General features: G+C 38.7%; 4 protein-coding genes across 4 annotated transcripts; 2 read left to right on the forward strand and 2 right to left on the reverse strand.

The window, feature by feature from the left end:
- The first annotated feature begins 264 nt into the window (after positions 1 to 264).
- Positions 265 to 5,970, forward strand: LOC108834011 (transcription factor TGA9). The gene is given in 14 exon segments (XM_057005181.1): positions 265 to 396; positions 601 to 758; positions 1,236 to 1,330; positions 1,832 to 1,908; positions 2,280 to 2,504; positions 3,126 to 3,164; positions 3,345 to 3,404; positions 3,694 to 3,771; positions 3,868 to 3,916; positions 4,032 to 4,274; positions 4,277 to 4,302; positions 4,449 to 4,670; positions 5,470 to 5,612; positions 5,685 to 5,970. Coding segments are annotated over 13 exon segments (1,431 nt in total). The 5' UTR covers positions 265 to 396; positions 601 to 672; the 3' UTR covers positions 5,773 to 5,970.
- Positions 5,971 to 6,340: 370 nt separating this feature from the next.
- On the forward strand, positions 6,341 to 7,603 carry LOC108839644 (U-box domain-containing protein 4). Its single transcript, XM_018612402.2, has one exon. The coding sequence runs from the start codon at positions 6,552 to 6,554 to the stop codon at positions 7,515 to 7,517; it is 966 nt and encodes a 321-aa protein (XP_018467904.2). The 5' UTR covers positions 6,341 to 6,551; the 3' UTR covers positions 7,518 to 7,603.
- Positions 7,499 to 9,421, reverse strand: LOC108839655 (uncharacterized). Its single transcript, XM_018612408.2, has 5 exons — positions 9,012 to 9,421; positions 8,747 to 8,923; positions 8,423 to 8,634; positions 8,078 to 8,342; positions 7,499 to 8,004 (listed from the first exon to the last, which is right to left on the reverse strand). Exons 2-5 carry the CDS (start codon positions 8,903 to 8,905, stop codon positions 7,681 to 7,683), a joined length of 960 nt encoding a protein of 319 aa, XP_018467910.2. The 5' UTR covers positions 8,906 to 8,923; positions 9,012 to 9,421; the 3' UTR covers positions 7,499 to 7,680.
- A 204-nt stretch (positions 9,422 to 9,625) lies between these two features.
- On the reverse strand, positions 9,626 to 13,272 carry LOC108831431 (protein NO VEIN-LIKE). The gene is made up of 5 exons (XM_018605008.2): positions 12,780 to 13,272; positions 12,354 to 12,691; positions 11,679 to 12,264; positions 11,416 to 11,529; positions 9,626 to 10,417 (listed from the first exon to the last, which is right to left on the reverse strand). The coding sequence occupies exons 1-5, from the start codon at positions 13,227 to 13,229 to the stop codon at positions 9,791 to 9,793; spliced, it is 2,115 nt and encodes a 704-aa protein (XP_018460510.2). The 5' UTR covers positions 13,230 to 13,272; the 3' UTR covers positions 9,626 to 9,790.
- Positions 13,273 to 13,292: the final 20 nt, after the last annotated feature.

Consider the following 13,292-nt stretch of genomic DNA (forward strand, 5'->3'; position numbering starts at 1 on the left):
TTTTGCTTCTTTCTGGGCCAGGCCCTTTTATAATATATTCACCCTTGACGGAAAAAAAAAAAAAGGTGGTGAAAAGGAGAGACTGATGAATCACAAAGGTTTCTTCACATACAAGTAGAGAGAGAGAAAGAATAATAATAATAATTTAATTGATTACAAAGAATATATAATAATTATTAATATTTATTTATCATTTCCCTGCCTAGACTATATATATAGACGCCCACATATTTATATATTTGTATATATGTCTCTGAAAGAGAAAAGATTGGACCCTCTTTGTTTTTCTGTTCAGCCATAAAAGAAGCTTTTGACGAGAAAGTTTACATTCTACTTTCTCTCTCTCCTCTTTTCTTCTCAAACACCCTCAAAGCAAATAGAAAACCTCACAAAAAGGTAATAAATTAAACACATAATATCTATCTTACTTTCATGTTCATCATCAACTAGCGTTCCTTTTTCATATTCCAATCATTTGTTATCCTTGGATGATTGGATCAAGAATTAATTAACACTTGCAATCTCCTCTCTCTCCTAAGCTCGAAGTTTCTATTAGTGAACCCTTCTCTCAATTTTTCAAGACTAACTAATGTTTTACAGAAAGACTTAAGAAGAAGACGACGGAAGTAGAAGGGAAGATCAAGAAAGAGGAAGATATCACCAACCAGGAAGATGGCCACAAATCATAACCATACTCATCATCTTTCTTATTCACTTCTTCATGGCCTCAGCAGCAATCCTCCACCTCCTGGATTCATGTAACAAAATCTCCCCTAAGTCTTTTCTTATTTTTACATACGTATGCATACATTTTTTTTTGTGACACACATATGTATGCATACATAAAAGCTCATTTTTTTCTTTTTCGTAGTTTAAAATTAAAAAGGTCTTCTTTTGCTAAGTAATATTCAATATTAATTATAACTAGTTAGTTCTGAATTTTCCTATGGGTTGTTTTATCCTCAAATTGTCATATTCTTAGTAGTAAGAGAATAAATGGTCAACGCATGAACTTAAAAATGGACTACATAATATGCGGAATAGGTTACATGTGTAGTAATTGTAATTCTGGTGCAAACATTAATTTTAACATAGGCGATCGTCTAGTTATGGTTATATTAATTAAACTGTTCTTTAAAATATTTTATATATATATATATAATTTGTTGCTAATTTTTAGTTCTGAATATTCTTTCTGTAGTGCTAATTGAATAATGAATTATTAAATGAAACAGTAACCAAGATGGATCCTCCAGCTTCGACTTCGGAGAGCTAGAAGAAGCAATTGTTCTGCAAGGTGTTAAGTATAGGAACAACGAAACTAAGCCACGTAAGCCCCTCCCTCAAATCTTTGCATGACGTGAGCGTTCCTTAACAAACTCCAATAAAGTTTTCTAAATTTACATTAAAAAAAAACGAAATTGGAAAAAAAGAAAATAATGATAAACCTGAGAGAGAGTCTGAACAAGTCTTTAGATAGGTTTGTGTTTTGGTGATGATACGGAGGCAAAAGAGAGCCTCGGATGGCGTGACTTGTTTATTTATTTCTCTTCTCGGTTTTTTTCCTTTTCAATAAAAAATAAATAAAAATTGTTTTACCAACTCTCTAACCTCCTCTATATCATATACACACAATATCTTTATGCTGACAAGTATTCGTAATTAAATTCGGTAAGCGTGTCATGTTATATATAGATCCACGTGATAAATGATGTGTTTAATTCTAAGCAGTAGATTACATCAAACTCACACATGCACATAACTTTCATATACTTCATTAAGAGCATATGCTAAATGTAAATGCGTAAACGTAATGATGGTAAACTTGCAGCTTTATTTGCAGGAGGAGCTACGACTCTGGAGATGTTCCCTTCATGGCCAATCAGAACTCACCAAACTCTTCCTACTGTACCCTTTCTTCTTCTTTGACCCTTTCTTCTTGTTTTCTTCTCCTTTTTCGGCATTCAAAAACAAAAATAAATGATTTACTCTCTTTTATATTTACATTTTACTCTTTTATATACATGTTTTAGCTTTCTTGTTTCTCTTACTATCTAATTATTTTTCCCTCAAAACCGAAAGCGATTTTAGAATTCTTAATTACTCCTCTCTGCTGACTTTATAAACTTGGAAGCAATTTGAATCATACCCATTTGTCAATTTTTATACGCTTAAGGTCAAATCCTCCTTAGTATTAATTATGCCTTTTCTGACTTTCTATTAATTATGGAGTTTTATCATACGGTCATAAGTACGTTTATTTTGTATTTGTATTGCAGGAGGAGAGTTCCAAGTCAGGAGGAGAGAACACCGATTCAGGATCAGCAAATTTCTCAGGCAAAGCAGAAAGTCAACAGCCCGAGTCTCCGATGAGTAGCAAACAGAATCATCATCTCATGCTTCAGCAGCATCAACGTAATAACAACATGGCAAACTCAGGCTCAACATCTGGACTTCCCTCTACTTCTCGAACTCCAGCTCCTCCAAAAGCTTCTGAGGATAAGGTACTCATTTCATCATCATCATCACTTTTTAAAAATCCAATTTTTGAGAAGAGATATAGGTATATGGAGCCATGTAACGTGCATGATGTGATGTACATGATATGTGTATATATGCTTCTATCTCTCTCTCCCTGTCATACTAAATATACATGCACATGCATTTCATATTTGTGTATGTCCTATCAAATCTTCCAATAAAACAAAAACCAAACACAGATCCCTAAAAGGAAACGGATCAGAGGAGATTCAGTTTTTGACCTCTCTCACTTCGTTGGAAAAAGACAAATTCAATATACAAATAAATAAAAAACCCCCAAAAGTGAAATAAAGCAGAATCTTCCTCAGTGTTATTTTCTTTTAGTTTTCCTTTATGAACGATTAAACAATATTTTTTCTTTTTCTTTTTGACATCCATTTATAACAATCTTAATTACACATATTTTATAAATTAATTCATAAACTAATATATGCCGTTTTATTAATTATATATAGATGTTTATCATATGACTCAGCTTAACTTACACAATTCATTTCTGCTTTTCTTTTAACTGATCTGAGTTCTGTTTTTATTTTTTCCACTCAATTGTTTTCTATTTTTATCTTTGTTCTCTGACACTGCAGAGGAAGGCTACGACTTCAGGCAAACTTCTTGATGCTAAGGTACTTTAACGTTTATCATCATTAATTCAGACACATTTATTCGTCTCCCCCGAGGAGACATATATCTATATACATATACTTTCAAGTGAAATTTTTAAGTTTTTGTTTGGGTTCATATTTTCCCCGAATTAGCTAGTTAACCTCTTGTTTAAAAATGTGCTTAAAATGGGATTATTTCAGACATTGAGACGTTTGGCCCAAAATAGAGAAGCTGCTCGCAAAAGCCGTCTTAGGAAAAAGGTAACCATTACAAACCCTTATCTTTTCACATCCCATTAATATTACTATCATTTTTTTAAAATGTTCATATTTTCCTTTATATTCATTTTTTTGTAACTTCCTTTATATTATTATTGTTGTCAAATAATAGTGTTTCACATATTTACAAAGATATTGCTATTGTAGTTCTCATCAGCTAGTACCTTAGTATGTGTATATATATAACATTTTTTAACCGAGCTAGTAATGTTGAGTTATATTATGATCATATACGTAAGTAATAAATGCATAAAATATATGGTTTGAGCAGGCTTACGTGCAACAGCTAGAATCAAGTAGGATAAAACTTTCCCAGTTGGAGCAAGAACTTCAGCGAGCTCGATCTCAGGTTTAATTTGAAATTTAAATAAGTTATAGTCTTATAGTATAACCTTATTGTGCTGATTAATTTATTTACCATATCTTATTATCTATGTCCATATAGGGGATGTTTATGGGTGGCTGTGGTCCACCTGGACCTAACATCACTTCCGGTACTGAAACCTAAAACACCATTTGCAGTATTATTTTATTAAAATACTGGTTGGACCCAACAACTATGTATATATGTGTATGATTAATTACTATTAACATATTGTACGTACGTAGGAGCTGCAATGTTTGACATGGAATATGGGAGGTGGCTAGAGGAAGATAACCGGCACATGTCGGAGATTCGAACCGGTCTTCAGGCTCATTTATCTGACAATGATTTAAGGTTGATCGTTGACGGTTACATCGCTCACTTTGATGAGGTGTTACGATTAAAAGCTGTGGCCGCGAAAGCAGACGTTTTCCACCTCATCATCGGTACATGGATGTCCCCTGCCGAACGCTGTTTTATCTGGATGGCCGGTTCCGTCCATCTGACCTCATCAAGGTTCGTCTTCTTTTCATGTCGCTCACATCAATGTGACGTTAATACAAAACAATAAAATATATATTTTTTAAAAATACTTTAACTAGAGAAACTGTATTCATTTCGTTATAAGTCAAAACTAAACGAGAGATGTTTTTTTTTGTTAGATACTTGTGTCGCAAATGGATCTATTGACGGAGCAACAACTGATGGGAATATATAGCCTACAACACTCATCGCAACAAGCGGAGGAGGCTCTCTCGCAAGGCCTCGAACAACTTCAGCAATCTCTCATCGATACTCTAGCTGCCTCTCCCGTCATGGACGGTATGCAACAAATGGCTGTCGCTCTCGGCAAAATCTCTAATCTCGAAGGCTTTATCCGCCAGGTTCTATTTTCTCATCTATGTATCTTTATTCTTATTTCATTTGCTTTTATAATTGCATTCTACATTATTATGAACACGTAATTATGCACGAAAATACCAACATATTGGTATTCTTTGAACATATTTGAAAAGAAAAATGAAAACGTAACTAGAAATTTAAAATACATAGAAAATAATTTAAATATATAATTTACTTTTGGTATATCCATATATTTTGCGTACATGTATTACAAACATCTGGGCCTTCTGGGCCTGGGATACCCCCAGGTTAAACAAAAAACATATGGGCTGGCTAACTTTGTCTAGTTAAAATTTGATCAGATGTTGCTTTCACGTATTGTCTTTTTGTGGATTATGTCCAATTGGCCTTGTCTTTTAAATATCATTGCCGCTTTTCCCTCTACCATATAATAATATATGTTCATTTCATCATTTGGTCTTAAATTTTTAATTATTCCAAGAACCAAAATTCTTTCACCTACTTGTTTTTATATACTAAATAGCTGAAGAAAAACAAAGAGAATATGTTAAAAGTATTATACATCTCTTTCAATTCTTCGAAGTTTTGTTTTGAACTGAATAGATTTTTTTTTTATTTGGATCAAATTGTTTTTTTTTTCATTGATCTGTTTACAAGCTATTGACTTTTGTAATACCCATTAGGCAGTAGGTGTCCCGTTGTTATCTTCTTTATAATTCTACCAAAAGAATTAGTGAGTTAGAATGTTAAGTTAAATAAACTGTGATAGCTAATTGTGTTCTTTTTTCTTTCTCAATGAAATTGTTAATTCAATTGAAGGCTGATAACCTGAGGCAGCAAACTGTTCACCAACTGCGTCGGATTTTGACCGTTCGCCAAGCCGCACGTTGTTTCCTAGTCATCGGGGAATATTACGGACGGCTCCGAGCTCTTAGCTCTCTTTGGTTGTCTCGACCACGCGAGTAAGTCACATAGTAATTCATTTTCTGTCTTATGTAAAATCATTAACTTATGGCTATTATTAATGTGAATAGGACTTTGATAAGTGATGAGACATCTTGCCAAACGACGACGGACTTGCAGATGGTTCAGTCATCGCGGAACAACTTCTCCAATTTCTGAATCGAAATGGAAGCTTTGTATGACTAAATGGGCCATGTCCCTTTGTCTTTAAGTTCACTCTTCTGCTACTCTGTTTCCTTTATGTTGTACTACTAGCAATGTTAGGATCTTCTTTCAGACTACAGTTTTATGCTATGAAATTAACGTACCACGTAAATCGAACCAACTTATGTGCCAAGTAAAATGAGAAAAAGAACAGCATCTCAATGTGTTCAAGAAAGAAAAAAGAACATCATATTCTCGATATGATTTCGATACATTCATGTTCTAACGAGAGTGTGTTACTTGGCTCCGCTTATTTTACAGTGGCACACTGAATTTCTTTCTCTGAAAAAATCAGTGAATACTTTTACATTTACCACAAGCGATGTACAGGCTTGAAGACAAAAAAAAACCATTTTATGGATTAGCAGGCCGTAACTGGGCCAGACGACACTTCATAGGCTAAACACGATAAACATCACAATGAAAGCCCAATCTAGGCCTTAATAAACCCATCTGACCTATTAACAAATGACAGACACACAGATGTCTTGCAATCAGACACATAGATGTCTTGTAAGAAAAAAAAAGTACATTCATTGGATAAGTACAACATTCGATTTTCACTTGTATACAAACAACTTTCAACTTTAATTTCCACTAATGACGACGACTGACTCTTCCGTTCTTTGTTAATACTATTCAAACTAACTTACTTGTTAATTAACCCAAAGTGACTCTGTTCAACAAAAGTCAAACAGAGAGACAGAGAGAGAGAGAGTTTGATCGCATCGCCAATGGAAACAGCAAAGCGTCGAACGATAGAAACCATCGTCTCCAAGCTCAGCTCCGTCTCCGAGCAAACCAGAGCCGCCGCTCTAGCCGAGCTCAGACTCATCTCCAAACAAGACCCCGACAGCCGTCCCATCATCTCCGACGCCGGAGCCATCCCCTACCTCGCCGAGACTCTCTACTCCTCCTCCCCTTCCTCCCAGGAGAACGCCGCCGCCACTCTCCTCAACCTCTCCATCACCTCCCGCGAGCCGCTCATGTCCTCGCGCGGCCTGCTCGACGCGCTATCCCACGCGCTCCGCCACCACGACACCACCACCTCCCCCGCCGCCGTCCAGTCCTCCGCCGCCGCGATCTACAGCCTCCTGATCGCCGAGGAGTCTTACCGCCCCGTCGTCGGATCCAAACGAGACATCATCTTCTCCCTCGTCCACGTCATCAGGCACCGAGACTCGCATCCGAGGTCGATCAAGGACGCGCTGAAGGCGCTCTTCGCGATCGCTCTCCACCCGGCGAACCGCGCCACGATGGTCTCCCTCGGCGCGATCCCGGCGCTCTTCTCCCTCATCGTGAAGGACTCGCGGTGCGGGATCGTGGAGGACGCGACGGCGGTCATGGCGCAGGTGGCCGGGTGCGTGGAGAGCGAGGAAGGGATGAGGAGAGTGTCGGGAGCCGGCGTGCTTGCGGATCTGCTGGATCCGTGCACCGGCTCGAGCCTGAGGATCAAGGAGAACGCGGTCAGCGCGCTTCTGAATCTCGCGAGGTGCGGCGGGGACGAGGCGCGTTTGGAAGTCGCGTCTGCGGTTGCATCGGGCGCGGATGAAGGAGCGATGGAAGGGATCGTGTACGTTGCGGAGAACGGGAGTGCGAAAGGGAGGAAGAAAGCGGTTGATCTGTTGAAGCTCGTTTCGAATGATTCACGTTTTGATCATCTGATCAGTGATAATGATAATAATCCAAGTAGTATCTGATCATCTGCTTATCATATATTTGTTACACTTTGCTAATCCATTACTTCATTCAAAACACACACTTTATATACATAATGTATTGTCATTGTTACACTTTGAACATTTTTTTTGTTTCTACAAATGAATCAAGAATCAAGAATCCTTTTTACAAACACCAAACAGATCAGACGTTGAGTTCAAGAAGTGGTTTATACAGCGTTTGTTCTTCACCGAGCAATAGAGCGCGTAGAATGGCATCGCAAGTGCCATCGTAGTGGACAATGAGATGTCCACCTTGAGGGATCTCGTGGTAGTTGATCAACGGCTGCTTCTGTAGGATGCATCTTTGAAGTTGAAACGGGACAACTTTGTCTTCCTTCCCATGCCAGATGTGGACAGAGCTCTCTCCTGTGATGTTTAGATCTGCTGGTTCGAAGTCCCATTGTCCGAAACAAGCTACTAGATCGTCTCTTAGAGTGTCGAAAACGTTTCTTTCCCGTAGCTTATCCTATAAAGTAGAGACATACATGTCACAACTGAATCCATCATTCATCGCAAGAAAACTAGGGAGTGAGTGTGACCTTAGTAAGCATGGGAAAGCCGGTGGTACGCTTGAGAACCTCCACGTCATGGCTGTTGAAGTAGACTGGATTGCTCTCGAGAACCGAACTGTTTGATGGTATGACCTTTTGTACAACCCACCAATGTAACAGTCCAGGTGCAAACCTCGATATCCTTAAACACCATCTGATAATACCTCTCCTGTAGTCTTTCTTTATAAGCTTCTTAGGAAGCGATGGCCACCGATAGTTCACAACCGGAGCAACGAAAGCCACGCCGGATAGCCTGCAAAGGAAGATAGGATTCACACTCCTACTAGTTACTTAAAACTTATTTGTTTTTTTTTAAGGAGTTGATGATTTTGCCTGTGAGGTATGTGTTTTAAACAACCCCAAGTTGGGTAAGATCCCATGGAGATTCCAATGAGGTAAAACTTAGGTCCTATCTCCAAATGATCAGCAAGTTCTGCTATGTCATCAACTTCACTTTTCAGGGAACGTTTAGTGTTTGCATCCGAGTCTCCATATCCAGAACGGTCGTAGAATAGAAGATACACTCCAAGCTCTTGTATAAGCTCCTGAAAAACTACATCCAGGTCAGTTTTTTTTTCTTTTTCCAAAGAAAAAGTATATAACAGAGGTTCTTTTTTTGTTTGAACATCCAGAGAATATTTAAAGAGCATGTTTTACTTTTGAGGCAGAGAAGTTCATGTCTTTAGAGCTTCCAAAGCCATGAACAAGAATGATCTTGTATTTGGCTTCCTCCTTTGAAACCCCACTTTCTCTATAAGCTAAGAATCTCCCATCACGAAGCTTAACTCTATTCGAGTTTAAACAAGAATCCTCCATCAAACACGGATATAATCACTATACAAGAAGAGAAAAGCTTTTTTTTAGTTCAAGATAAATGGCAAAACCAATAACATCACAAGTTCAAAGAAAAAGAAAGACATACCAGAAGAGGAGATAATTCGCCTTGAATCTGGGAGGAACAGAGAACGGATTGAATGGTCAAAGAAGTGATCTATTTTATCTTCTAAGTGTACAAGATGATTACTGATGATTGATAAAGAAGATGGCTACTTGTAGAAAAAGCAAGTGGCCTCCTTGGTGTATTGAATTTGAATAGGAATAAAGAATTTAGAAGAAGACCAAAACAAAATATTCCTCTTCAGATACCTTTGGCTAATAAAAACATTCTCCAGACTTTATCCTGTTCGCTGTCTTTGTTAAACTCCAGACGCCACTGTCAATTTACCAATCTCAGTTTTGCTTCTCCCACAAGTTAACTTTTTTTGCATATGGTATTCAGAAACTTCCCAGAATAATTCCTTGGAGATAGAAATAGAAATGTTCCCAACATCTAACTTTCTGGAGTTTTGGAATATTCCTTATCCCAAAGGAGTCTATACTTCTATGTCACATACCCGGTTTTGGTAATAAAACACAATGGGCTTTTTAAAATTGTCATAAATTATGGGCTTGTTTGTGTGCAGTAGATAACAATGAATGACTAAAGATGGTTACGTGAAGAGAAAGCAAGTAGCCAGACTCCTTAAACAAACTAAGAAGAACAAACATAATAATCCTCTTCTGATTTCTAAACCATCCATCATGTTTTTAATACATATGCTGGCTGTCTTTACATCTTAATTAAGTTCATGCCACTCCCAACTTACCAATCTCAGTCTTGTTGCTGCCTGCCACAGTTTTAGCTTCCTCCCCTAAGAGCATTTAGAATTCAATTTTGGCGCCGTTTCGCTGATTGGGCATGATAATCATTAACCTGAGATGACCTTCTTGGCATAGCTTGACAAGGTTCCTATGCTGTGTGAGGATGGCACTACTGTTGCCTAACAAAACATGAGCAATCACGTAACTCTCTCCTTTCTCATTTGCAAACTGCCACTCCTTCACCGTCAAATTGAAAGAATCTTTAGCTGCTGATACCGTTGCTTTCACCTCTATGTACTCTTTCTTCCCACCTCTGTTTTTGATTACTAGGTCGTAAGGTAACCCGGTCTCGCTCTGCTCGTTTATCCAACTAACCACAGCGTCCTTGCCGTATTTTGCAGCATAGTATCTGAAAGCGATCTCTTCACCTTTTTTACCAGTGTATTGGATCAGTGTAGCCCGATCTGTGCCGATGTGAAACTGGTCTCTTGTGCTGAAGTCAGTTGAAGGGGAATTGTTCCATTCGTGAACAAGATTCCCTGGCGTTGAGCTATTCACGGTATGGAATGGGATTGGCTTCGTAGCTCGTGAACTTGTGCCTGCACTATTATGGTATCCAGCAACCAAGTTTCTATTTGTGATCTCCATTGGTTTCTGTTCCTCAAGAGCCTCTGTTACAAGCTCCCTCTGATTAAAAGGAGGAAAAAAACAAAGTTACTATTCAATTACGGCAACTTTTCCTTCAGCGAAAGGAAAGACAGTGCAGCAGCACACTTATGGAACGCTGAACTAGATGCTTTTGCCACAGGACAACCAGATGAGAGGTGTAAACAGAACAGCAAGGCATAATTTCATGAATGCAAATAGGTTTCAGTCTCAGACATTCCCCTACAGATATGTCACAACGAAAGAATCTGAGACCTGAGATATCTTGGAAGGTTTCCATTAATTACTTCAACAAGAAAATATTGAGACGAAGTAGGGGCTGGAAGAGACAAGGGGGGGGGGGGGGGGCAACATTTATCCTTTTTTCAGCTTGCCACAGTGCAGAATCAAAGAGCAAGGCTGAACTAGGGAATCTTTTACATTTGCTGAACTCAACTCCAAGACTTTGCAACTGGGTGCTAAGTCTCAGCGCAAGAGCAGGGACGACTGAACCACACAGAAAAAAAAAGTGCACTAGAAGAACAGAAAAAAAAAACACGAGTAACAGCTTAAAACCAAGTAGTTGTATAAGTATGAGTGGAAATGGTCTAGCTTCGACAACGAGGCACCAAACAAAATACTCAAAATAGTGAGCCTGTCTTGCACAGTAAAAGATATTTTTCAACTTAGCAAAAATAGCAAAGGGGCACAAAGTATATACTCAAAGGTGAAACTATCCCGCATCCTTCACTTTTGAGAAACTATACTCACTTCCGACGGATATAAGACTCATAAAGGACACCATTTGGGACCTTCAAGATATTTTACAGAACGAAAAAAGGTGTTTCCAAAACAAGGAGTAGATAGGTTTCCCTAAGAACGGCAACTTCTGACATAAAAATATGATTAACAGAGACTGCTAACAAATCTCTTCAGTTGACTTAATAAAACACGGAATCAAAGAAAAATGCATTCAGGAAATCACACAAAAGAAAAATGCAGAAAACGTTAAACTAAAGTAATATTGACCACTGACTCACAGCGACATGTAGTAACCCAACAAAAGGAAACGATGACATCGCTTTAGCTTTTTTCTTGTGAGGTTTTACTTCTGAGCCTCCCAAATCGTAAAAAGACAAAATCTTCTCGACAAACTACAAAAATAAAATAGAGTATTAGAGAATAAACAAAACATTCAGCCTCACAACTCCTCCTCGCTTTAGATAACTCACTATCAGATTCAAGCAGAAATACATATATCTGATATACGGGTCCAATCCCGATATACTCAACATGGACTTACCATTGACATGCTTAGCTCTTTACATGTGTCCTTCCAAGTCGAAATGAACAATCTCAAAGCTCCTTCGGAAAGCGTGAAATCAGCCTCATTGACACTGAAAACCTGCTTAGTATCAGAATCATCCGCCACTTTAGGTATTTCTTGTTTCGCATGTTCTCTACGTAATTTAGAGGGGCTTCTTCTAAGCTGTTTGGACAAATCAGATTTTTCATGACTACGAGTTTCTGCCTTCCTTTTCTTAGTTTCTGCTTTCCTTTTCTTTTTAGACCTCCCAAGTTTCTTCACCTCTTCTGCAGCAGATGGATATGGACAACTACTGACATGGTCAGAGCCATTAAAATACTTAACCTCATAATCATCACTATCATCGTCATCTGAGCTCGATGAATTAAACCTTGTATGCTTGCCACAAGAATCCTTCTGATGTAAAGCAGCTAAGTCATTATGCTCAGAGACTGTAATGGATCTATCTTGTTGTTGTTTCTTTGATGAGGGGATGTGATACTTCTGGTGCAGCCCAGTCAGCGATATGTCCAGTGTTTCGCCTTCTTGTCTCTTTGCATCTTGAATGAAAGATACATACATCCTATAAAACAGTCAGCTATAATCAGCTAACGCATTTTTAAACTAGAAACATCTCCTAAGTTTATATAAAACCAAAAAGCAGAATCATACCGCAAGCTCTGAATACGCACACCAAGCATCTCCTTGCCCGTAACAAACTTCTTCTCAGCAACATAATCAAGGAAGTCATCGAGCTTAACATCGTCCACATCATGAATGCTCAGATAACTATCAAGAAATGATATTGTCTCCTCGCTAGTGATCTGAACTTGACCAGTAGAACCGGATATACACGGGAAATACAACAATACAAGTGGATGCCTTAGCAAAGGTCCCAACTTTAAATCATCGAAACAAGCAACAAACTCGTTTCGGCATATCGCAACTTCCAAATCATGCAGTGTCACGATCCCTCTAGCGCCAACGAAGCAGTGAATAAACGCATATATCTACAAGACATATATACATACTAAAAGATTCTCAAACGGTTAAAAAGTAAAAAAAAAAGGAATTAACTTTTTTTCAAATCTTTTTTACCTTGGCTTCAAGGGTCATAAGCTGGCGAAGGGAAGGAACATCGTGCATCTGCATCCCCAAGGAGCGCTGAGAATCAGGCTGCTTCTGTTTTAGTTGTGCTATAACAGATTGTGACACTCTAATCGAAGAAACGTTCTCTCCAGCGGCAACCAGCGATCTACGCGCCTCCTTGACGGCGTTATCGATTCCTAGCATGACTTCTTCTACATTGCGCCTTGAAGATGTCTCCCAGCCACTATCACCACCGCTCTGCCCATACTGGTGAGGACGGAAGCTTGGGATCTGTTGCGGATGGGGGAAGTTGAGATTCTGCTGGGTCTGGAGATTGTATCTGATCGGTTGTGGGATGTTGAAATTGGAGTAGACACGAGTGGGTTGAGGAAGATACCCGCCGCTCAGAACGTTTGTGGTGGCGCGTAGGGGCCACGAGCCGTCGCGATTCGTTTGCATTGATCGGCGCGCGAAAAGCGACTCTTCGAAAAATATATGTATTGGAGTGAAAGAGAAGGGGGA

This window comes from Raphanus sativus, chromosome 1, assembly GCF_000801105.2.
Source record: "Raphanus sativus cultivar WK10039 chromosome 1, ASM80110v3, whole genome shotgun sequence".
Lineage (NCBI taxonomy): Eukaryota > Viridiplantae > Streptophyta > Magnoliopsida > Brassicales > Brassicaceae > Raphanus > Raphanus sativus.

What these genes read in the sequence shown, in the direction of transcription:
- LOC108839644 (XM_018612402.2), top strand. Translation starts at nt 6,552, where the DNA reads ATGGAAACAGCAAAGCGTCGAACGATAGAAACCATCGTCTCCAAGCTC.
- LOC108839655 (XM_018612408.2), bottom strand. Translation starts at nt 8,905, where the DNA reads ATGGAGGATTCTTGTTTAAACTCGAATAGAGTTAAGCTTCGTGATGGG. An exon ending in TGAACTTCTCTGCCTCAAAA is followed by an intron (nt 8,635 to 8,746) that starts GTAAAACATGCT and finishes GTAGTTTTTCAG; the next exon opens with GAGCTTATACAAGAGCTTGG. An exon ending in GCTTTCCCATGCTTACTAAG is followed by an intron (nt 8,005 to 8,077) that starts GTCACACTCACT and finishes TCTACTTTATAG; the next exon opens with GATAAGCTACGGGAAAGAAA.
- LOC108831431 (XM_018605008.2), bottom strand. Translation starts at nt 13,229, where the DNA reads ATGCAAACGAATCGCGACGGCTCGTGGCCCCTACGCGCCACCACAAAC. An exon ending in AAGAGCTAAGCATGTCAATG is followed by an intron (nt 11,530 to 11,678) that starts GTAAGTCCATGT and finishes TTATTTTTGTAG; the next exon opens with TTTGTCGAGAAGATTTTGTC. An exon ending in TTGGGTTACTACATGTCGCT is followed by an intron (nt 10,418 to 11,415) that starts GTGAGTCAGTGG and finishes CCTTTTAATCAG; the next exon opens with AGGGAGCTTGTAACAGAGGC.